This window comes from Danio rerio, chromosome 19 (genome assembly GCF_049306965.1).
Source record: "Danio rerio strain Tuebingen ecotype United States chromosome 19, GRCz12tu, whole genome shotgun sequence".
Classification (NCBI taxonomy): Eukaryota; Metazoa; Chordata; class Actinopteri; order Cypriniformes; family Danionidae; genus Danio; species Danio rerio.
In genome coordinates, this window is record NC_133194.1 from 30,999,142 (window position 1) to 31,025,650 (window position 26,509).

At 34.5% G+C, this 26,509-nt stretch overlaps 1 protein-coding gene across 4 annotated transcripts; it reads left to right on the plus strand.

The window, feature by feature from the left end:
• The first annotated feature begins 14,270 nt into the window (after window positions 1-14,270).
• On the plus strand, window positions 14,271-19,254 carry LOC137488525 (uncharacterized). 4 transcript variants are annotated; one of them, XM_073931786.1, is made up of 3 exons: window positions 14,271-14,458; window positions 14,616-15,303; window positions 15,406-19,254. In XM_073931786.1, exons 2-3 carry the CDS (start codon window positions 14,627-14,629, stop codon window positions 15,491-15,493), a joined length of 765 nt encoding a protein of 254 aa, XP_073787887.1. In that variant the 5' UTR covers window positions 14,271-14,458; window positions 14,616-14,626; the 3' UTR covers window positions 15,494-19,254. The 4 variants fall into 4 exon arrangements, with proteins under 4 accessions (XP_073787887.1, XP_073787886.1, XP_073787885.1 ...); XM_073931785.1 differs by having other exon boundaries at window positions 14,271-14,514; window positions 14,616-19,254; XM_073931784.1 differs by having other exon boundaries at window positions 14,616-19,254.
• Window positions 19,255-26,509: the final 7,255 nt, after the last annotated feature.

The window sequence follows — 26,509 nt, forward strand, 5'->3', positions numbered from 1 at the left end:
CGGACCTATGGTTTCTTTGAAGTGTTGCCAAAAGTGCCAGAAGTAAAAATGTCAGTCAGATGATGGTAACAATCAGACGGTTGGTTGTAACACATGCTTAAAAAGATTGCACGCAGTTAATTTAAATCCAGTTTACTTTAAATAGTAGCTATATATTTCCTCAGTAAACGGCTCATTTTTTCATTCTACATAGTTTACATATTACATATGTTTATTTCTTTATGTATTGATTGATTGGATAAACACTTTTGAATTCATTTGCATTATCCATTTATCCATTATTATATAATGCATTTATTTGCATTATTAGCAACAAAATTGTTATTTTTTTCTATTAAAATATTTTCTATTAAAAACATTTTAATATAAAAAGGTCAAAACATCACACTCAAAATTTAAATATATATATATATATATATATATATATATATATATATATATATATATATATATATATATATATATATATATATATATATATATATATATATATATATATATTGGTTTAATAGGTGTGTGGCTTAACTGTAACACCCTGTTACAACTAACCCTGCTGTGACGTGTTTTCTTTAAAACTGGCTAGCAGTAACTGTGTTTTTACAGATTTTTTTAAAATAAAAAAATATACACTATAATAAAAAAAAAAAAAAAAAATATATATATATATATATATATATATATATATATATATATATATATATATATATATATATATATATATATAGCATCTTTATTGAACAAGAAGATATTTTGCTGAAACTGTGGTAGTCTGTGGTGATTCATATCAAGTCAACAACACCTACCACCCAATGTGCACATCAATTGCTACCAGTACTTTTAAAATATCACAAAAAAGAATAAGGCAAAACTGGTACCTAATAATAAATAGAGGTCCTATGATATATAAAACAATTGGACTGTGCAAAAATCGAAACATTATTATTATCATTTATATATCCATAAATGATAATAAATACAATACAATTAGGGCTAACACTTTAATTAAAGGACCAAATGTCACTATTAACTAGTGGCTAATTAAATTAAGATATTGGCTGTTAATTGGTACTTAGCACAAATTCTGCAAATTCTACATCTTTTTTTCTACATCCCTATACCCAACACCTAAATCTAATCTGCTACCTTAAAAACTATTAATAAGCAGCAAATTAGAAGACCATTGAGGCAAAAAGTCTGGTTTGTTAAAGGCTAGGATTGTGCCATAAAATTAAGTGTGAACCGGCAGCTAGCTTTCTACAACACTCACAAGGTGGCCCAGAGAAGCTAGAAGGGCTGCGCCTGGTCAGTAACTGAATGGGTAACCACATGGGAAAGTTAGGTTGCTGCTGGAAGTGGTGTTAGTGAGGCCAGCAGAGGGTACTCAACCTGCGGTCTGTGTGGGTCCTAATGCCCCAGTATATTTATGGGTATTCTTTAGACTCTTTCAGACAAACCGAGGTCCTGACTCTCTGTGGGCCTTCGATAAGATTGAGGATGTCCTTTGAAAAAAGAAGGGGTTTAACCCTGGTATCCTTGCCAAATTTGTCCTAACCATCACTCTGCCAATCTCCACCAATCAGCTTGTGTGTGGCGTGTGGCCTGGCACAATATGGCTACCGGTGGATTCTGCACACTTTGTGGAAGAGGAAATTCCCCTCAAAAATGTGTAAAATGAGTGTCCAGAAAAGCACTATATAAACTTACGGAATTATAATTATAATTATCATTCATTCATTCATTTTCTTGTTGGCTTAGTCCCTTTATTAATTTGGGGTTGCCACAGCGGAAAGAACCACAACTTATCCGGCACGTTTTTATGTAGCGGATGCCCTTCCAGCCGCAACCAATCTCTGGCAAACATCCACACACACACATACACTCACACACTACGAACAATTCAGCCTAACCAATTCACCTGTACCGCATGTCTTTGGACTGTGGGGGAAACCGGAGCACCCGGAGGAAACCCACGCAAACACAGGGAGAACATGCAAACTCCACACAGAGACACCAACTGAGCCGAGGTTCGAACCAGCGACCTTCTTGCTGTAAGGCAACTGAACTACCTACTGCACAACTGCATCGCCCAATTATTGTTATTACTATTATTATTTTTATTATTTTATTATTATTATTATTATTATTATTATTATTATTATTATTATTATTATTATCCATTAAATTAAATTTAAATAAAAATGTTCAATGCAAAAAAATGGATTTCCCATATCTCTCTCAAAACATACATTTAAGTAAAATTAAATTAATAAAATATTCCAAAACCATTTCTGATCTAACTAAACTGACATGCTATTTTACACAAATTTGATTTACACAAATTTTAATATACACATATTTTACTTTAACTTGTTAGATTTTTTTTTTTTACTGCTTTCTCTGACTTCTGTCTACAGATGGCTTGAAGTTTAATTGTTAATCAATACTAATAGTGTTTTCCAGAATGATCTTCTAAAGTTCTTCAGTTCTTGAGTAAACATGCTCCGAGGGAATGTTCTGGCCTCCAGCAAATGATCACTGCATCTTCTCTGATGTTTAAACTCCCTGCAGTTTTCATCACACCAACAATTTTTGATCTTTAAAACCAAGTACATATACCTTCTTCTTCGACTAACAGCAACACACAGTGGGGAAAACATTTTAAAAATAAAACAAATCTTCACTAAACAAGCAGAAGGTGTTTTAATTCCGTAACTGCTTGCAGGTATAAACTCATTTCCATAGTGGTACATGAAAGGTCTGTGCTAACCTGACCCAGAGCAGGAGGAGTTCAACACTGGGCCTTCACAGAGACACACAGATTATTAATGGATGAAGGTCAAGTCACTTTAATGAATGGCTAAAGTCATCAGCGACAAAGGGAATACCGGGAGCCAGAGAAATGACCCTTATCTAAAGTTATGATGCAATTGGGTGAAATGGTTTCTTTAAAAAAAAATAAAAAATCAGGGGCAGGAGTTTCTCCCACGACTACAGTAAACTCTCAGAAATTAGAGGAAGATTAATGACTATAACCAACCAGTCAGAAAACACAGGAGAGGAAAATAGAAGAAGTTTATAGAAACTTACTTGAGTAGGAAACAAAGAAAGATGTATGCATTAAAACATACAGTGCACATGGCAAGCATATACTTTAAGACAGCACATGCAAATGTCATGTGTTGCCTCTAGACATAAGAAAGAGTCACGCAGACGCCAAATGTGATGAAATAAACGTTAATATCTCCTGTCATACTTTATGTGTACTGCACATATGTGTAAAACAGATTGACAATTTTATATTATAGCGAGCTATAAATGTGGCACCATGGCTAGTGGGTAAAATCTGATTTATATAAGTAAGAAGTGATCTTAGATTAACATTCTTTGTTAGACCTCTGACAATTTTCTTATCAAACACTCACATAAGCCTTAACCTGCCTGAAACACAAGTGAAACCAGTAATGTTATTATTATTTTCAGTTAGTAATTTATTACTTGTGTATTGTTCAAATTGACTATACCCTACCTTATATTCGTGACTGTTTTTACCACACTGACATCCATTATAACCATATTTTCTCTCTTCTCTCTCTCTCTCTCTCTCACACACACACACGCACACACACGCACGCACGCACGCACGCACGCACGCCCGCACGCCCGCACGCACGCACGCACGCACGCACGCACGCACGCACACACACACACACACACACTCTATACTTCATATAGCTATGTAATTTTGATCCAGAACTTAAGTCACAACTAGGCGACAACTAGGTGAACGTTATCCACTATTTTGCACTGCAGCTAATGATCAACAGTAAATGCACCTCTTCACAACAGCAACAATCAACAATACATGATTATATGGTGTCATGAATTAGCAATAAAAAAAATGTCATTATATTGGATGTCAATGGGGCAAAAACAGCCACAAACATAACAAAAGGGTAGTAAGTTGTTGCATTTTCCCAAAATATGTGTGAAAACAGGATTTGTCACCAAAAATAATTCCAATTGGTTAAACACAGAGAAATGTGTGGCCAAATTAAGCCTAAAAATCACCTCAGAGGGGATGAAAACATTTCCAATAGCACACAAGGGTTATAAAGAAAACTTTTTTGGATGACTCTTTTACACAATAAAATAAATAAATAAATAAATAAATAAAATAAAATGAAAAAAAAATTATAATAATAATAAATAATATATATATATATATATATATATATATATATATATATATATATATATATATATATATATATATATATATATTTATATATATATATATATATATATATATATATATATATATATATATATATATATATATATATTATAGTGCGATATGGCTGTATATCGGCTCTGGTGGGAGGCATGCAGTGGCTCGAGGCCACAGGTTGAGAGCCTTAGTGCCCCCGGTCAGTGTCAAAATACAGCCATATCACATTCCTACAAGTTCAATGGCACAATGGTGTTTATAAAAAAAGAGAGTCCCAAAAACTCATTTGTAGGAGGAACTACTTTCTTCCGGCACTCATTTACATCTGCAGCTGCCCATCAGAAGAGCAGAAACCGTTTCCATTTCACAAAAGTCACTTTAGAGCTAGTATTTAAAACTGGAGCAACTGGAGGAAACCCACACCAACAAGGGAAAAACATGCCAAATTATACACAGGAATATCAACTGACCCAGCTGAGACTCAAACTAGCAACCTTCTTGCTGTGCAGTGACAGTGCTAACCACTGAGCCACCACGTCGCCCCTGCACTGAATCCGATGCTCCGAAATTATAATATTTTAAAATAGGCACTATCCTTATGTAAAACGACATAGTTGCAATGTACTGTAAACACCTAACTTATTAACTAAAAACGCCTCAAATGTACATTATATTGTCCAACAGCAGCAACATTTGTCAAACTGTAGAGTGTCCTCTGCTTGTCGCTGTATGTGGGCGGAGTAATACACAAGGGTGAAGGGTGAAGTGGCTGTTCGAGTGCTGTTATTTGCAGAATACCGCAAAGCTATCAGCCAATCAGAAACCAGACAGAACTGTTGTATATAATATAATATAATATAATATAATATAATATAATATAATATAATATAATATAATATAATATAATATAATATATAATCACCACCACGCTCTTTACTTAGGAGATTGCTAAGGTCTGCACACCTCACTCCCTTTCTCCTGGGTTTTCACTTACAAGTCTTCACTTTTTCCTTCAGGGATTCCTCTGCTTATATTTGTTCATAGGACCTGAAATTGCTGGCATGATACAAACAAAACAATATTAAATTTAAATAACGATCAAAAGAACAAAAAAGTCATTTAAAATAATCCAGATACCACAGTAATATGTATTGCACAGCAGAATGTCTATGTATATGCTGTTAAAATCTATTGAACTTTCAAACTGGGCTGACCTATGGCTTCAGAATGTACTGTAAACAAAACAGAAGCATCAGAGTTTCAATAAATATAAAGAAAATTCTCAAATTAATAACAAAATATATATTTCTGATCTGAAGATCTTAACATCTTAAAGGTTTAGAATGACATGAAGGTGAATAAATTATGACAATTTACCCTAACCATGTAAACATGTAAATAAATATGTAAGGAGTATGATGGATTTTGATCATTTCAATACTAAAAAAAATTGCAAACAAACAATTAATCAATCAAGAAAACGAAATCTAAATCTATAATCTGGATAATCCAAATGATATTCTAAGATGTTGTTCCAGCAACATGTTCTGCTTAGGTAAATCACATTAGGCATGCCACTGGCTGGGTGTCAGTGAGGCAAAGTGCTTACAGAAGTGGTAATTTGATTAAGTGTGTAGGAAAATTAAAAATGAACATGGGGAGATTAAAAGGTGAAGATGTAGACTGGAAGATAGTTCAGCAAAAGATAACCATCTATAACAGTTTGCCGTCATAGATGTTAAGGAAAATGACTGTGAATCAATTACCATGTTTTTGCCACTTGAAAGGCTCAAGTTTTTTAAAGCTTGAACATTTCGAATTTGTTAATTTTCATTCATCAGCTGATAAAAATAAAATGGCCAAATGCATTCACAATACAGTTTCATTAGTTATTGTAATTATTAACATGAACTAGTTGTGAACAATGCTTGCACAACATTTACTAATGCATTATTGACATCCAAATTCATGCTTGATAACATTAATTAGTGCACCATGAGTTAACATAAACTAACAATGAATAACTGCATTTTTAATAACTACAGTAGATTTAACTAACATAAACAAATGCTGTAATAAATGTATTGTTCATTGTTTATTTATGTTAGTGTTGTAAAAAATAAATGAGTGAAAGAGAAGAGAACCCAGTCCAGGAGACTCGAGACAAGCAGAATTCCTTTATTGAGACGTGTTGCTTAGTTTGCAGTCATAAAGCATCTTCAAGAAGTCCATGTGTCTGCAGGAGCCTACTGGAGTACTGCAGTCTGCGAGTTTTATCACAAGTCTGAATTAAGACTAAGAGGAGAGTTGGCCAATCAGAACCTTCTGATGCTGATGACGCATTCAGTGCACAAATATTCCAGAAATAAAAAAAAATTGATTTGTAGTCAGAAAGAACCAAAGGATATAACTTTTCCGTTATATGTAGATTATTGTTCATTTGAAACTAGATTTTATAAATTTATATGGTAACATTAGTAAATGCATTAACTAACATTAAAGCTTGAACATTATTGTAAAGCGTTGTCAATAAACTATTTTAAAAATCTCTGACATTTTTTATGTGACTTAATAGCCCTTTTCACACATACAGAGTTTTTCTAGAAAATTGCCAGTAAATTGCCATAAAGAGATTTTGTGTGAAAATGGCCTTTTTTAAAATAGCAGAGAATACCAGAAAATTCATTCCGCCAATTTTCCGGAATGAGAAGTTGTAAAATTACCAGTAATTTTCTGGAATTGTGCTTTGTTTGACTGGACTGCAGAAAGAAAACTAGTATTAGACATGAGACATCTGCTCTTGGCCAATCAGAACCTTCTGATGCTGATGACACATCCGGTGCACAAATATTCCAGATATAAAAAAAACTTTGATTTGTTTGTTTATTGATTAACAAATACATAATGGAAATAATTCTGGCTTCTTTAGATTTTTTCTTTCTATAAAGAGTTGATTATGAGGGCTTGTTTTTACTCAGTTGCTCCCTTTTTCAATTATAAAAAAACTATTATCTTCTTATTATGAATTTGAGTTCATTGCCATTTTCATTTTACATTTTCACATTGTTTTAAAAATAAGTTAATCAATATATGTAAATATTAGCCAAAAATCAACAAGCCAGAGTTTTCTTGTTAATTACAATAAAGGATGCTGATATATGGTGTAATAATGATGATAATTGTTTTGTTACAATGATATGCTTATTGTATTTCTTGACTTTTAAAAAAAAATAATTATAAAATGTTGTTGTCTGTATTAAAACTGCATTTTGTTTTCATAATTTTGCAGTTAACTCATTACGATAATGTTACAGCTGTTTAATTATTTAGCGAAAAAATTTATTTTTTAAAGCTAAAACAAGTGTCATTAATTTACTGTATTGCAATTAATGACTACAAGCACTCTCAGACTCAAAAAGTACATACAGAACACACTGACAAAATAAAACAAATACCTGTGGCTCCCGTTGTCAATTACAACTAATCTCTGCCAGAAATGGAACATTATTTACAACATTAATCCAAAAAAGCCACAATTTCAGCCAAAAATAAATAAATAAATAAATACTAAAAATTTCTGCTGAAGTAAAAATAAAAATGACCTCAGGATAGCTATGGCTGAGTGTGGGCATACTGTATAACAAAACAATAATGGTTTTGTAAAAATGACCCTTAATTGGGTATATGCAGAAGGACTTTTAATTTTCAGTAACCCAAGTGCCTTTAGTGAACTGTATGTCATAAAATAGCGACATTTGTTTTCTTTAAAGATGAATGATCTTCACTGCCTGAATGATATAAAGAGGGTCTCAGAATGTACAAGAAGCACTTCATTAAATAATTTATTTTCACGCCATACCTTTAAAATATGAACATTTATTTTACTCCTGTATTTTCAATAGAGTTTCTGCGCTAGCCTGCTGATCCTGATGGTGCATGCGTTTAAACTGCTTTTTTATCTCGTTTTACATTTTAACAACTAAATGAAGGATTAAGTCTATTTGACTGATTGTATATTAATTAGGGCGACACAGCAGCGCAGTAGGTAGTGCTGTCGCCTTACAGCAAGAAGGTCGCTGGTTCGATCCTCGGCTCAGTTGGCGTTTTTGTGTAGAGTTTGCATGTTCTCCCTGCGTTCGCGTGGGTTTCCTCCGGGTGCTACAGTTTCCCCCACAGTCCAAAGACATGCGGTACAGGTGCTGTAAAAGGAACTGTTTCAAATTGAGGAAAAAAAATTCATATTAACCATTCACCAGAAGTTTATTGGTAGGGGAAAAACCCTAGCTATGCACATACCCCATTAAGGTTTAAAACCAAAACTACCAAGGCACATTTTTGTAATTTAATAATTTTGTTAAAATAAGATTGACATACCTATAACACAATGACTGATTTCTAACAATGATTAGTTATTATAATTAGAAAACAAAAGAGTTCTGATTATTTGTATACCTGGAACTGCCATAGTGGTCAAAATGACAGCATGAATTTCAGTGTCTGCTATACTTTTCCCCTTGCCATTGGATATGCGTGCCTCTGTTGCCTAGCAACTTCCTGCTAACATTAACACAACTTTCTCAAAGCAGACTTAACTTTTAATATGTCTTTCAAAACAGCATATTTAGTGCTGCAAAATAAACCCTGCTCTCCCGCTTGTCAAGTAAAAATGAGCTGTACGGCTTCACTGGCATGCTAGTAACAGAAAAAGATCACATTTTGTGGTAATGACTTAATAAATTGTGATAAGAGACATTCAAGGCTTAATTCCAGTATCTTAGTAGAAGATTTAATTGCAAATATTTTTTGACAGTGTGACGTCTGGCCATAGTAGTTATACAATGTAAAAAAAATATCCATAAATTATCAGATTTCAACTATTATTTTTTTTCCTATTTATTTATGCTTTGAATTGCATGACCTTGATCTGTCTTATAGCAAGTTTTTACCTTGAAAAGTTAAAAAAGGTGCTTTTATTATTTACAGTGTATTATTTTCAAACTACTAAAATGTGAAAAAAGTCACATTGTTTAATTTTAGTGTTAAATTTTCAACATCAAAAGTGGACAGAGCAGGAATAATCTCCTATAGTTCAATTCAAAACCGTAAATAAATGGAAAACATCACATAATATGGAAATTATTAATTAACAGGCACATTTTACAGTGTAGAATTCTGGTAGTTCCAGTATTAAAGTATATTATCCATACTTGTTTTCATTAATAAAACAGCAGTTAGCATTTTCCTGGCTTTTGAGGTTCAGCTGTGGTCAGGGCTGAAGGCTGACAGTGAGCGGTTACTGTAAACACGGCCTTGACTGACGTAAACAGTGACAGTGGCAGATTTACCCTGGGTGATGCATGGGGGTCAGTGGGTTTGAAGCCAACACAAGTGGCAAGTCAAACTAGGTCAAAATGAAAGCCCGTAATGCACGCTCACATACACTCAAACATAGCTTGTTGTGTCTGTGTTGTGTCTGCACATTTGACAGACATGCGAGCAAAGCGAGGTCATCCATCCAGGGATTGAGTTTGCGCTCAGATAGAAAAAAAAGAAGAAAGAAATAAAAGATGTAATGTTTTTCCTCATACAGCCTGCAGTTGTCAATGCAAGTGAATACACATTATACTTATAGTACATATAAGAAAACAGTATGAACGGTTTGGGGAAATGAGGGGGCGGCAAGCACCACTTTAATTTATAGCCTGCAGACATTATGTTTACCCTGTAACTAAGAAACAAGGGGGTAAGCAGAACCACTTTAATTTACAGCCAACAAATGTTATATTAACACTATAAATATGAGAAACAAGGGAATACCCATTGCATTTAAGTACAACAGCATCAGAATGATATATATGTGCAGTAATTACAGCATACATATTGTTTTTTTAACATTTGGTTTTCCTTAGTTGCCTCAACAGATTTTAATATTGTTAAACCAAATAGCCTGTAATTTTTTTGTTAGAAAATCAAAGTTTATAGTAACACTGGGATGGAGGTATATATATATATATATATATATATATATATATATATATATATATATATATATATATATATATATATATATATATATATGTATCCAGTGTTATGGATGTGACGTTTGCAGTAAAAACTCAAAATATAAATTCACATAGAAAGTATAAGTTATCATGACAGTGAAGCAACTGTTTATATTTTGCGATATTTTTGTTTATATTTCGCAAAACAACTAACCACAGAAGTATAGGATCAGATATTGGCCCGTAAACATTTTTTTTATATTTTAAATGTGGAAAATAAACATGCGTTATGGATGAGACAAAAAAGTTTGCGAGTTTACAGTATACAACATATTATGTGGAAATTTAGTGAATTAAACTGCACAACCGCAAACAAATGAAGCTAATCAAAAAAGAATAAGAGTTGGCTCACTATAGAAGAAACATTGTTGATTTTATTTTGTTTGACATTTTTGCATTTATGAGAAAAAAGCTTCGTTATGGATGTGACACTTTTTTGTTATGGATGTGACACATGTGAAATTGCCACTTGTGTGAATTTGGTAAATCAAATATAATACTTTGAAAACACTGACAATTACATTTTGAGTATTTCTAAAGTACTGTATAAAGCTTCCTTACAAAAAAAATGTAGAAAAGGTTTCGCTATTTTAGTGAAAACTTATTTTTTTCATAGCAAGGTTGACATCTCTTGAGATATTTTTCAAGACACTTCTGTGCAGCTTAAAGTTAAACTTAAAGGCCTAACTAGGTTAATTAGGTTAAATAGGCAGGTTACTTAAGCATTAGGTAATGTTGAAATAGTGTACACTTTACAATAAGGATCATAATTCTATTAATAAATGCTTTGTTAATGATAAGTCATGTTAGTAAAGTGTTAATTAACGTTACTTAAGCATTAGGTAATGTTGAAATAGTGTACACTTTACAATAAGGATCATAATTCTATTAATAAATGCTTTGTTAATGATAAATCATGTTAGTAAAGTGTTAATTAACGTTACTTAAGCATTAGGTAATGTCGGAGTAGTGTACACTTTACAATAAGGATCATAATTCTATTAATAAATGCTTTGTTAATGATAAATCATGTTAGTAAAGTGTTAATTAACGTTACTTAAGCATTAGGTAATGTCGGAGTAGTGTACACTTTACAATAAGGATCATAATTCTATGAATAAATGCTTTGTTAATGATAAATCATGTTAGTAAAGTGTTAATTAACGTTACTTAAGCATTAGGTAATGTCGGAGTAGTGTACACTTTACAATAAGGATCATAATTCTATGAATAAATGCTTTGTTAATGATAAATCATGTTAGTAAAGTGTTAATTATTGTTAGTTAAGCATTAGGTAATGTTGAAATAGTGTACACTTTACAATAAGGATCATAATTCTATGAATAAATGCTTTGTTAATGATAAATCATGTTAGTAAAGTGTTAATTATTGTTAGTTAAGCATTAGGTAATGTTGAAATAGTGTACACTTTACAATAAGGATCATAATTCTATGAATAAATGCTTTGTTAATGATAAATCATGTTAGTAAAGTGTTAATTGATGTTACTTAACCATTAGGTAATGTTGAAATAGTGCACACTTTACAATAAGGATCATAATTCTATGAATAAATGCTTTGTTAATGATAAATCATGTTAGTAAAGTGTTAATTGACGTTACTTAAGCATTAGGTAATGTTAAAATAGTGTACACTTTACAATAAGGATCATAATTCTATGAATAAATGCTTTGTTAATGATAAATCATGTTAGTAAAGTGTTAGCGAACATGAATAACAGTTAAAGCTGAGGTTCTGATGTAATACACTCCAAAAGAGTCCTCCTTTGTCCCTGACATTGATCAGGAACTATGCACTTATTAAAAGCTTTACCAGTTATGCTAACATGTTGTTCATGTTAACTAACGCGTTAACTAACATTGTAAGTTTTCATGAACAAGGATTCAGTATTGCTTTATAAATGTGTTGTTCATTATAAGATCAAGTGATCTAATCCATTAACAAATGTGTTAGTGTATGAGTGAGTAAACATGAACTAATTAAGCTGTTCATGCAAAGAGATGCATTAGATAATGTGTAAATAAACATTAACAAAGATTAAGTAATGCTGAACAAAGTCCTTAATTACTGTTAGATCATGTTTACTAATGCATTAGCTAACACATAAATAAATGTTTAGTTAACATTAACAAAGGTTAGGTAATGCTTAATAAATGCGTTATTCATTGTTAGTTCATGTTAACTAATGCATTTACTAATGTTAACTAATGCACCCTTATTGTAAAGTGTTACCAATAATTCAAAGGGGGGCTAATAATTAATAATATAATAGGACAATATTGGGGCAATATACAACAATTTGAGGAATCTGAGGGATCAATAATATCAAAAGACTCTCATAAGACTGACTTGACACCTGTATGAGATGACACATACCTTAACTATGAAGAATATTTTATAAATGTCTATGACAACTGTCACTTGGAGTCATTAATTAAGTTAAAACAATTTGAAATGAATGGATTGGCATTGTTTGAGATATCTTTGTTATGACAAATTTATTTTAACAAAATCCATCAAAAATGGTCTCAGTCTTGTTGACAACTCAACATTACCATAACTATATAACTTTATTTATTTATGCATATTTTTCTGATCACTTTTTTTTCAGTGAAACAAAATAATTTGTCGTTAAAATTTCTTAGAAAAAGTGTCATTACTCTTTCAAATTATTTTATAACAGTGTCATAAATATTTAACAACATGTTATTGACAAATAAAATTTGTAACATTTTGTATTTGAGGTCAAGAAAAATATTTATTAACCTGTTTTAAAATTCAGAACAATTATAATGGCATCATGACATTTTGTTTTATTCTTAATTTCTGTATATACAGTATATGCACATTTATTTATTTATTTATTTATTTATTTATTTATTTATTTATTTATTTATTTATTTATTTATTTGTTTATTTATTTATTTGTTTATTTGTTTATTTATTTAGTTATTTATTTATTTGTTTATTTATACCAAGCAGACATTTTATTTAAATTTGGTTTAAGCTTATGTTGATAAAATTGAATATAAAAGTAATAATAATGATTACAAAAGAATTTAAATAAATAAATAAATAAATAAATAAATAAATAAATAAATAAATAAATAAATAAATAAATAAATAAATAAATAAATAGTATTTTGTACAATAGATTTTTGTACTACAAACAAAAAAACAACACTGACCACACACAAACAGATTTCACCCCAGTCTAGACCAACCGGGGATTTTCAGAGAGCTCTAACTCTTTCCAAACCACCATTATCTGTTTTAATATATTTCCAAATCTGCCTGTTAGCATTCAGTTCTGAAATGAATTCTGCACAAGCTGATATTTGCTCTATGATCAAATGTTGACTCCCGTGGAGGGAAGGGAGGTACGAGTTTCCAATCCAGTCTCGTAGAGCATTCATCTTTAAAAAAACCCAAACATTGACTGAGGTATCGGATTGGACATGCATCTGGTCCATCTACCTCCCAGCGAGGCCTAGGGCAAGGTGAACGCATCCCCCCTCATTACATCTCCACATCAAAACAGCAATGCTCAACTTCTCATTAATCATTCAGCTACTCAGGGTCAAGACATTTCTACATGGAGAGAAGCTGTACTTTATTAGCTTGTACAGGCCGTATGGGCAGCGATTCTAGTGGGCATAATCAATGGGAGGGTGAAAATGAGTGACAGACGGGCAGTTTGTTAACAAAACGGCACTGTGTCTGATATGGAAGGTAATTGCGTACATTATTTCAAAGAATTCTGAACTTAGACCTCACAGTGTGATTCAGTGTCATAACTTTGTTTCCACATATAATCAACGTAACAATCAACTGTGTGACTTTATACTACAATTGTTAATCTTTTTATTGCAATCACATAATGTGAATTTGATTGTGATTATCAAATTTGATTGTGGGGGCCAAGTGTTCATACAGTTCATTCACGTTGGCGCATGCTCGAGTGACGTCACTGGCGTCACTGTCTCCGTTCGGTCACACACTGTGTGCTTGAAGTTTGGACTTGCTATTTACTTGCAATTTAAATCTTAATCATTAAATTCTTCCTCATTCGCTAAGTATTTGTCTCTCCTACTTAGGGTGACCAAACCCTTAATACATTTATACAAACAAAGCTGCTTTAAAAACGGTCTGTCCCTCGAGCATCCGCCTGTTGTTTGTAGCTTTAGCCTGCTAGCGCCGCTGGTCAGCTAAAGCTACCGACCTCTTTAACCATACACTTTTGACTTACTGGCTTTGCTCTTTACCCCGTAAAATGTCGCTTCCGTCTCTGTCCTTGTGTGCAGGAGAAGCATCGATGGAGGCGTTGGAGCTGGAGCTGGAAGAAGTGGAGTCCCAGATCCGTGCGCTGGTGGTAAGACGGTCGCGGCTACGGGAACGGCTTCTAGCCGTACCTAATGCTAAGGCCGTCTCATCACCTAAGGTACGTGGAAATTACAACCACATCATTCCCTCTACCTCAACCCCGCGTCCTTCTCTGTCCAGGCCCAGCGCACCCGGGGCGCGGCTCAGCCAGGCGTCGTTCACGCCGACACCCGGCTACCACGGCGCCTGGGTGCAGCCGCGCAAGGTGCTTCCCAGATCCCGGGGCAGAACGTCTCCGCCTGTGTTCGAGATCTCCACGGAGAACCGCTTCTCCCCTCTCCGCGAGTCGGGTCCCGATGTGGCCATCATCGGTGACTCGATCGTTCGTCACGTCCGTGCCGCCTCCTCAAAAGGTAATAAAGTACGTACTTTCTGCTTTCCTGGTGCCCGTGTGAAAAATATTTCTACACAGATTCCAACCATCCTGGGCGCTGCCGAGAGCCCTGGTGCCGTTGTCCTCCACGTGGGGACAAACGACACCGGGCTCCGGCAGTCGGAGATCCTGAAGAAGGACTTCAGGAGCCTGATCGAGACGGTTCGACGCACCTCGCCCGCCACGCAGATCATCGTTTCTGGGCCGCTTCCTACCTACCGCCGAGGAAATGAAAGGTTCAGTAGACTTTTAGCTTTGAATGAATGGCTAATAACATGGTGTAAAGAACAGAAATTGCTCTTTGCTAATAACTGGAATCTTTTCTGGGAGCGTCCTAGGCTCTTCCGTCCTGACGGCCTGCACCCCAGTCGAGCCGGAGCTGAACTCCTGTCGGACAACATCTCCAGACTACTTCGCACCATCTGACTAGCAGGTAAAAATTCACAAAATTCACACAATAGCCACCTAGACTCTTGTTCACCCCACTTAAACATCAGTAACGCATATCTGGCGAATCCTATTGAGACTGTGTCTGTTCCTCGTATTATTAGATTAAGAAATAAACGTACTGTGTGCTCCAGGAAAAATCTAGTAAGAATCAAACCAGAAAAACCAGTAGAAAGTGAAAATACAAATTTCGTAAAACTTGGTCTCCTAAACATCAGGTCACTTGCACCTAAAGCACTTATCATTAATGAAATAATAACAGAAAACAATCTTAATGCACTCTGTCTCACTGAAACCTGGCTGAAACAAAATGACTATATTAGCTTAAATGAAGCAACTCCTCCAGGATTCTTATATAAACATGAGGCTCGTCAAACTGGTCGTGGTGGTGGAGTTGCATCAATCTTTAGTGATTTCCTTAATATTAAACAGAGAAACGGACTTATGTTTAGCTCCTTTGAAGTATTATCGCTTAATGTTCAGCTTCCAGATACTATACAAAAACCTATGTTATCTCTCGCTTTAATCACCATATATAGACCCCCAGGACCCTATGTCAAATTTCTAAAAGAATTTTCTGATTTTATTTCTGACTTACTAGTCAAAACTGATAAAATACTAATTGTAGGTGACTTTAACATCCACATAGATGACGCTAATGATACATTAGGGCTCGCGTTTATGGATTTAATACACTCACTTGGGATAAAGCAAAACGTTGTGGGTCCAACCCATCGCTTAAAGCATACATTAGATCTAATTCTGTCTTATGGAATCGAGGTTATTGACGTAGACATTATACCACAAAGTGATGATATTACAGATCACTACCTCTTACTATATAAGCTATGTTTACCTGAAATCAGCAAACCCGCTCCAATACTCCGCCCTAGTAGAACTATTGTTCCGTCAACTAAAGATGAATTTATAAATAACTTACCTGATCTCTCTCTATTTCGTAATGCACCCGCAAACTCAAATGATCTTGATGTAGTAACCAGCAGTATGGATGCCATCTTTACTAGCACACTAAATACTGTGGCACCCATCAAATTAAAAAAGGCTAGAGAGATTAAAACTATACCATGGTATAATAGTCATACTCGTGCGCTCAAAACAGCAACCCGCGCCCTGGAACGTAAATGGAAAAAAACTAATTTAGAGGTCTTTAGAATTGCGTACAAAGACAGTATGTCCAGCTATAGGAGGGCTCTAAAATCTGCCAGGACCGAGCACCTGCGCAAACTGATAGAAAGTAATCATAACAATCCTAGATTTTTATTTAACACCATCTCTAAATTAGCAAATAATCGGTCATCCTTGGAACAAACTACTCCACCGCAAATTAGTAGTGATGACTTCATGAATTTTTTCAGTAATAAAATAGAAGGCTTTAGACAGAAAATAGGAGATGCCAAACTTTCTGCACCGGCTTATACTCCAAATCCTGTAAATATTTCATTAAATCATAATAATAACCTACACTGCTTCAAAATCATAGAACATGAAGAGTTAGTGAAAATTATAAATAGCTCTAAACCAGCTACGTGTATGCTGGACTCAATTCCAACAAAATTACTGAAAGAGCTGCTACCTGCTATAGGAGAACCTCTTCTTAACATTATCAACTCTTCTTTATCTATAGGCCATGTTCCAAACTCTTACAAGCTAGCTGTTATTAAGCCTATTATTAAGAAACCGCAACTAGACACCAACAACTTAGCTAACTATAGGCCTATTTCAAATCTTCCATTTATGTCTAAAATACTAGAAAAAGTTGTTTCCACTCAATTATGCTCTTTTCTGCAGACGAACAATATTTTTGAAGTGTTTCAGTCAGGTTTCAGGGCTCACCACAGTACAGAAACCGCCTTAGTGAAAATAACCAACGATTTACTCTTAGCTGCTGACCGAGGGTGCGTCTCGCTATTAGTTTTACTCGATCTTAGTGCGGCATTTGATACCATTGACCACAATATCCTCATAAATCGCTTAAAGTCTACAGGTGTCCAGGGACAGGCTCTACAATGGTTTAAGTCATACTTAACTAACCGCTACCAGTTTGTGAATCTTAATGGACAGCCTTCACAAATCTGCCCAGTAAAGTATGGGGTGCCTCAAGGATCAGTTTTAGGCCCTTTACTGTTTACAATTTACATGCTACCTATGGGAGACATTATTAGAAGACATGGGATCAGCTTTCACTGCTATGCAGATGATACTCAATTATATATTTCCACTAAACCTGACGAGACGTCTGAACTTTCTAAACTAACTGAGTGTATCAAAGACATCAAAGACTGGATGACCAACAATTTTCTTCTCTTAAACTCAGACAAAACAGAATTATTACTTATTGGGCCTAAATCTTGCACACAGCAGATCTCGCAACTCAATTTACAATTAGAGGGATACAAAGTTAGCTTTAGCTCTACTATAAAAGATCTGGGTGTCATATTAGACAGCAATCTAACTTTTAAAAACCATATATCCCATGTCACAAAAACTGCCTTCTTTCATCTGAGAAATATCGCTAAATTACGAAATATGCTATCCATTTCAGATGCAGAAAAGCTAGTCCATGCTTTTATGACTTCGAGACTGGATTACTGTAATGCTCTATTTGCTGGCTGCCCAGCATCCTCTATTAACAAACTTCAATTAGTGCAAAATGCAGCAGCCAGAGTTCTGACCAGGTCTAGAAAATATGATCATATAACCCCAATTTTATCCTCCTTACACTGGCTGCCTGTTAAATTTCGTATTGAATTTAAAATATTACTTCTCACCTATAAAGCTCTAAATAATCTAGCTCCTGTTTATCTAACCAACCTTCTGTCTCGCTACGAACCAACTCGCTCCTTAAGATCTCAAAATTCAGGGCTTCTGGTAGTACCTAGAATAGCAAAATCAAGTAAAGGAGGTCGAGCCTTCTCTTTCATGGCTCCTACACTCTGGAATAGCCTTCCTGGTAATGTCCGAGGCTCAGACACACTCTCCCAGTTCAAAACTAGATTAAAGACCTATCTGTTTAGTAAAGCATACACTCAGTGCATCACCTAGCAGGTTCCACACTGGCTTCTACATCTTGCTTATATACACTATGAACAGCAGCTACGCTAATTATTCTCTTTATTCTCTATTTTCACCTGGGGATACTCATCCCGAGGTCCTCAGATTAGGCGGAGTCACTGATTGGATCCAAGACCAGCGACGTGATGATCCCAAGGATTCCATATCCGGGACCAGGCCATATCCTGAGCTGCTGCTGCGCTGATGGTCGTGGGGAGTGGAGAACATGAGTCTGATTCCAGCGACGCTCCAGGGACAGACGAGTCTTCATTGAGGCCATCTTCCAGCATAAACCACGGCGAATGAAGTTCTGCACAAGACTTTTGGCCAGCGGAGAAATTAAAATGGTCGTGCCCAACTGAGTCTGGTTCTCTCAAGGTTTTTTTTCTTTACTCCCATCAGGTGAAGTTTTTTTTCCCTCTCCGCTGTCGCCACTGCCTCGCATGGTTCAGGATTGGTAGAGCTACGCATCGTTGAAATTGCTCTTCAGTGTTTGAACTCTCAGTAATGATTAAATCACACTGAACAGAGCTAAACTGAACTGAACTGAACTTAAACACTAAAACCTGAACCACACTGTTCCAGTTACTATGACCATTTATGTGAAGCTGCTTTGACACAATCTACATTGTAAAAGCGCTATACAAATAAAGCTGAATTGATTAAAATCTCCCCGGCAAGTATTTGTTGTGTTTAAAAAAAAGTCTAACAGACATCTAATAGACATCTATTAATAGACCTAATAGACGTCTACAAATAGATGGCTTGTTTAAAACAAGGCTACATTTGTAATGTCAGTAAAAATCTAATACCCCCTTAAATTAAAAAAGTTAAGACAGTATGGAAAACGCAAATAAAAAAAGAAAGCAGTGATTTCCAAATTTTCTTTGACTTATACATTATTCCATTGCAGACAATATGAACACAAAATATCTCCTGTTTTGTCTGGTCAACTTCATTTCATTTGAAAATATACATTCATTCCTGTCATTCAGACCAGCAACACATTGCAACTAAAAAGTTGGTACAGCAGCAGTTTAGGGATAGTAAATTGGTTAATTAATGTTATGATTTTAAACAGGTGATCTTAACAGGTGATTGTCATTATGATTTTGTACAAAAGCAGAATCCAAGAAAGATCTGGCCCATAGGAACAAAGATGGGCTGAGGATCGCCAGTTTGGCAACAAATTTGTGAGAAATTTATTTAAATGTTTACGTAAAAAGATAGGAAGACATTTAGACATTTAGAAAAAAAAAGATTGAAAGACATTTAGAGATTTAGAAAAAAGATAGGAAGACATTTAAATATTTAGATATTCTATGTGTAGCTGCTTTAACACAATTATAGAAATAAAGGTGAATTGAACTGAATAGATATTTGACCTTCAACAGTGCATAACAAAATTTGAAGATTTAGGAAATCTGGAATCTGGAGCATTTTCAGTGCGTAAAGGACGGGTGCAAGCCTAAGATGAACTACCGTGATATCCGATCCCTCAGGTGGCCCTGCATCAAGAATCGTCCTTCATCTAGAAGTGATATCACCACATGGACTGAGGACTACTTTGGAAAACCTTTGTCAAATGCCAAAATACATAATTACATCCACAATTGCCATTTAAAACTGCAATGTGCCAAAAGGAAGCCCTATGTTAACAGTGTCCAGGAGCACCATTTACTTTTCTAGGCTTGAAGGCATCTGGGATTCAATTCAATTAATCTTTATTTCTATAGCGCTTTTACAATGTACATTATGTCAAAGCAGCTCCACGTAGATGATTAGGGTAAACTGAAACAGTGTCAGTCCAGTTTTCAGTGTTGAAGTTCAGTTTAGTTCAGTTCAGTGTGGTTTAATATTCACTGCTGAGAGTTCAAACACTAAAGAGCAAATTCATCGGTGCGCAGCTCCACAAGTCCTCAACCATGCAAGCCAGGGGCGACAGCAGCAAGGAAAAAACTTCACCGATTGGCGAAAGTGAATGTGTGAGTCCATCAGGGTGAATGTGAGGCGGAGAAAAAAACTTAACCGATTGGTAAAAGTGGATGTGTGAGTCCATCTGGGATGAACCATCACACAGTGGAAACATGTACTGTGGTCAGAAGAATCATTATTTCAGGTATTTTTGGGGAGAAATTGATGCTATGTGCTCCTCACTAAAGAAGAAGACTGTTATCAGCAACAAGTCCAAAATCCAGGGTTGGTCAGGGTTTGGGGTTGTGTCATTGTGCTTGCCAAAGGTAACTTGCATTTCTGTTATAGCACCGTTAATGCTGAAAAGTACATAGAGATGTTGGAGCACAAAATGCTGCTTTCTTTTCAGGGACACCCATGCAAATCTCAAGATGATGCAAAACCACATTCTGCACAAATTACAAAGTCCTGGCTGTGGAGAAAGAGGATACAGGTACTTGACTGGCCTGTCTGCAGTCCTGACCTGTTTCCAACAGAGAATGTGTGGCACATTTTGAAAAGCAACATGCAAACCCCATGTTGCCTGCCTTAGGATTTGTTTGCAGGAAGAATGGGATAAAACTACACCTGAATCACTTGATTTCTTCAGTCTCTAAATTTCTTTTAAGTGTTGTGACAAGGAATGGCAACAAGTGGTAAATGATTTACTGTTCCAACTTTTTTTGAAATGTGTTGAAAGAACCAAAACTGGAATACGTGTTTATTAAGAAAAATAATCAAGAGGAACATATTAAATAATGTGCTGTTGTATTGTCTGCAATGAAATACAAGTCAAAGTAAATTTATAAATCACTTATTTTTGTTTGCATTTCCTTTTTCCATACTATCCCAACTTTTTATGATTTGGGGTTGTATATGAATAGCCCAAATAAACAGAAATGAATAACAACACGTGGGAAGTACTGTATGTCTAGTCAGCACATTTGATGACCAGTCGAGTTTTGGGCTATTCGTAGACATATATTAGATTTTCTTTGAAATGATAATTTTAACCTTGTTTAGACTTGTAATTGTTACTTTTAAACTCATTGTAAGATTCTCTAACATATTTTATATCTTTAATATATACCATGTTGCTATATATCTATTTTTCTTTTGTTATTTTGTTACTAGTTATTACTTTTTCTCAGGACATGATCTACCATTTTGTTATGAAAACTTTACTCTGTATATTATCAATTCAAATGTCAACAGTTGTGACTTGTTGAATTAGCAACTTTTTACATTTGCATCTTTGCTTTTTAAAATGTGTCTCTTTATTTCACAAATGCACATATAGTATTTATTTTTAATGTCTATATGCCAGCAATAAGGTAATTATTCCTCACACTTCCAACTTTGTTTACATAATTGTGACTCCATATATTGAATTGTGAATTAATATCTGGGCCACCACGGTGGTGGATAGGGTAGCGCTCTTACCTTACAGCAAAAAGGCCACCGATTAGAGCCTCGGCTGGGTCATCTGGCATTTCTGTGTGGAGTTTGCATGTTCTAATGTTTGGTGTGACTTTGCTCTGGGTGCTCTGGTTTCCCCCACAAGTCCAAAGACATGCGGTATAGGTGAATTGGGTAGTCTAAATAGTCTGTAGAGTATGTGTGTGAATGAAAGTGTATGGTTGTTTCCCAGTGATAGGTTGCAGCTGGAAGGGCATCCACTGTGTAAAAGATTTGCTAAATAATTTGGCAGTTTATTCCACTGTGGCGACCACAGATAACTAAAGGGACTAAGCCAAAAAAAAAAAAAAAAAAAAAAAAGAATTAATTAATTTCTCACATACATGTTTTCACATGCTCACAAAATATTGCTTCTAATTCTGACTTTCATTTTCACAATTGCAATCTAAGTATTGTAACCTATATGAGTCAAATCTGCAACTGTACAATTCAAAGACCTAATAAATCAGAATTACAATTATATTTATCATAAATGCAACTTTATGCCTGTGTTATTTATGGTAATTGACTTCATATATCACAATGAATCTTTACTTTCAACATTTTAAATAACTATTACAATTTGTTTCTCATCAAAGAGAGAGAGAGCATGTGTATTAATAATAATAACAGCTGAAAATTGATGTAGATTGATGTTAAGTGTTTTAATGCAAGTCTTCCGATGCAAAAGCAATAAGAAACATTAATAATGAATTCAAATTAAAAATAGAAAAACTATTACAGTAAAAGTAAAATAAAATGTGTGTGTGTGTATATATATATATATATATATATATATATATATATATATATATATATATATATATATATATATATATATATATATATATATATATAAATACACACACAAATACAGGATTATATATAATCTGTAAAATGACAGTAATAACTTTTAATTATGGAGCAAGAAATACACAGTTTTTTTTACAGTTTACAGTTTTTTTCACGATACAGTTGAAGTCAGAATTATTAGCCCCCCTTTGAATTTTGTTTCTTTTTTAAATATTTCCCAAATTGTGTTTAACAGCGCAAGGAAATTTTCACAGTATGTTTGATAATATTTTTTTCTTTAAGAGAAACTCTTATTTGTTTTATTTCGACTAGAATAAAAGCAGTTATTAATTTTTAAGAACCATTTTAGGATCAAAATTATTAGCCCCTTTAAGCTATGTATTCCCCAATAGTCTACAGAACAAACTATTATTATACAAAAACTTGTCTTATTACCCAAACTTGCCTAGTTAAACCATTAAATGTCACTTTAAGCTGTACAGAAGTGTCTTGAAAAATATCTAGTCAAATATTATTTACTGTCATCATGGCAAAGATATAAATCAGTTATTAGAATTGAGTTATTAAAACTTTTATGTTTAGAATTGTGTTCTCATTTTAGAAATCTTCTCTCTGTTAAACAGAAATTGGGGAAAAAAATAAACAAGGGGGCGAATAATTCAGGGGGGCTAATAATTCTGAATTCAACTGTATATACTTTCAAGAATGCAATTGAATAAGTTTAGAATGACACAAAGCTTCATTTTGGTCCAAACTAACCTTTCAATATCTAGAATATGCACCTTTATTTCTTATTTAGAATACAAAATAGACTTCCAAGAACAGTGAACTGTGCGATATTGCGACCAGGGAATTGCTATTTTCACAGCAGAATGAGAGAGGCAGAATTTTAACAGCGAGTGCTCCTGAAATAAGTAGCCAATTTTAGGACTGTACGAAATCACAGTCAGAACCACCAGGTTAAAAAGCGTTAACTATTATCTATACATTGTGCAGTGCTCACATATAGATTAATAGTAGGCCGTGGCAGGAGAACTCAATGTGAGCAGACAATGGGGTGGCACATTACCATTTGTCTAGATGAACATTATAACCACCGCTCACCTTTTTTTCCATCAGGATAACTCAGTCCCTGTAGAGTAAGCCTTTCCCCTCATCTAGAGACACACAAAAGAAAGTCATCGAGGCTTTTGTGGAGCGGGCGGCTAATGAGCACGTTCCCCATTGTGAGCATCTGGGCTGTGCGCTGTACATCTCCAACTAAACGCATGGATCGTTTGACACAATCAGAACCAGCCATGCGTCAATTAATGCATAATTATGCCTAAATAAATGGAACGAGGAGGAGAGGGGGGAAATAGATTTATTACAGATGGGCTTATGAACGATAAACAAAGCAATCGATCAATCTGGGGGTGGCTGAAGAGACTGCAACATGCTATTCAAATGCGCGGTAATAATTCCTTTCATCTTATATGCTTAACCCTAGCAGTGCATGCAAGATGCAAATGAATCGCCAGACGGTGGAAACTCCAGAAGAAGGAAGCCTCCTTTGGTGCGGAAATGATTAACGCTAAAGCGTACAACTGCAGCATGTTGATGAATGTTTGAATGCTAGTCGATTGCTTTCTCAAAACATCATTTTATTCAGTGAAAAATGGAACGAGTTATCAAGCTGGATTGTCATTCTTCTACATGTGAGGACAACAATAATTCTAACAAAATAATTTAACAAATTGTTGTAATTCTACGACAATAATTTAACAAAAACATACACATCAATCTCAACTTGGTGCTCAGCCAAACAAAAAGAGACAAAACACTAAAAGCTCCAAAAGTATCACATTTGTTCTTATTCTTTTGAATGAAACACACAGTTTTCCAACAAAGCAGCCTGGGGTTCTGAAATATAATTGGCTAAAGTGACAGTGGGCGAGTTCAAAGAACCAAAACAAAGACAGCGTTCCAGCTCGTAATCCACATTTCCAAAACAGAATATCTGACTTCAGCATTGTTTTTCAGAGAAACTAGAATTCTCACATGCGTCACATGTGTGTTAAATATCTGCAAACATGTTATGATATTTTTATGCTTTAGAAGAGTGAAAAACGTACATACATACTTTAAACGTGTATTATAGCTTCCCTGCAGCAGGTGTTTATGAAAGTGTCTACTGCTCATACAGCAAAAAGCGTGTTTATTTATTTATAAATATGAGTTTATTTATACATATAGGTCGTTTACCATTCCACATTTGTATTATTTATCAATACTTATAATTATAAATTACTTATTACAAACTAGCAAGTACTCTATGTCAGTAATAAATGCTGAGGTGTGAGGTGGTCTTGTGAGGCTTCTGGGCATCTCATCTTCAGAGACTCCCATTGGCAAACACATTATCATACGTTAAGAGACAAGGCTAAAAACGATGAAATGTGTGTTTGGATAGCCTAGCATTGCTTGACTAAAATGGTAGCCGAAGGCCTTATCTTGTGCTTCATGCTGAGGGGCCTGGAGGGTCTTTAGTGGTCAACTAACATTGTATGCTCTAAGGGCCCAGTTTCCTTTTGTAAGTCTCTGGTTGTGAGATTTTTGGAGGTCTCTGATAGTCTGAGGCCTCAAGGCACTGGTCCCATTGGTCTGGTTTATAATCCAGCTCTGAATTCTATACTGGTGGAAGACCATGAATGCTTTGGGATAATAATGGGAATGTATTTTTTCATTGTGAATCTTGAGGCTGTGTACACTATATGCATACTAAACACTAATCACAGTACGCTAATGTATGATAATACCAGGTTTTAAAACAATGCTTTTTGTTCACTAAGCATATGTATATTTGAATGCATTACATCTTAAACTGTTTGTGATGTAAACAGCTATTTCTTTGAGTGGCAATGTATACAAAGTGTGTACAGCACATAAATCTAAATTTGTTTAAAAGGTGTATATGTGTTTATTTGGATCTGTAGAAAGCTGCAAATACTGTAGACTATTTGATGTGTGTGATGAGGATGAGGATGAGGATGAGCACTTGCTGTTGATAAAAATGGTTTGGTTGTGTTTTGTGCAAATGACCAACCTCGTGCAAATGGCCACTCATTAAACCCCTTCTGTTGACCTTAGGGTTAAATATAAGCATTATAACATCAGAGAAAGCTGTTTGTTTGTTTTTTTGTCTTGAAATTTGATCACTTTTTTCTAAAATGACCCCAACAATAGAACAAAATTACCTATTTTGTTTTTTCATATTTACACAAAAAATGCTTTGCAGACATAGGATAGACAGATTGTATTAATGGCATTTCTTTTAACACTTTATTACAATAAGAAAAGATTTGTGTGCTTAATCATGTGTTGTTATTTAGCTGAACATTTACCATAAGAAATTTGAATGCATGAATAAATAAAAATAATCTACACAATTACAGTGATTGTGAATTAGTAAATGAACACATACACTATAAAGTGTCACAACTAACATTTAAATGCAGGTGTGGATCTTCTAAATAACCTTTTTTTTAATCTATCGATTATTCACTCATTCCTTCCTTCATTCATTATTTTAAACAAGATGTCAGAAGTGGCTAACACTAATGCTCACATAAACAGCATATTAGATCAATGACAGCATCTCCTGCAAATGCAGACAATACACAACAGTACAACTCAAACAGGCATCTCCCTGGATGGTAA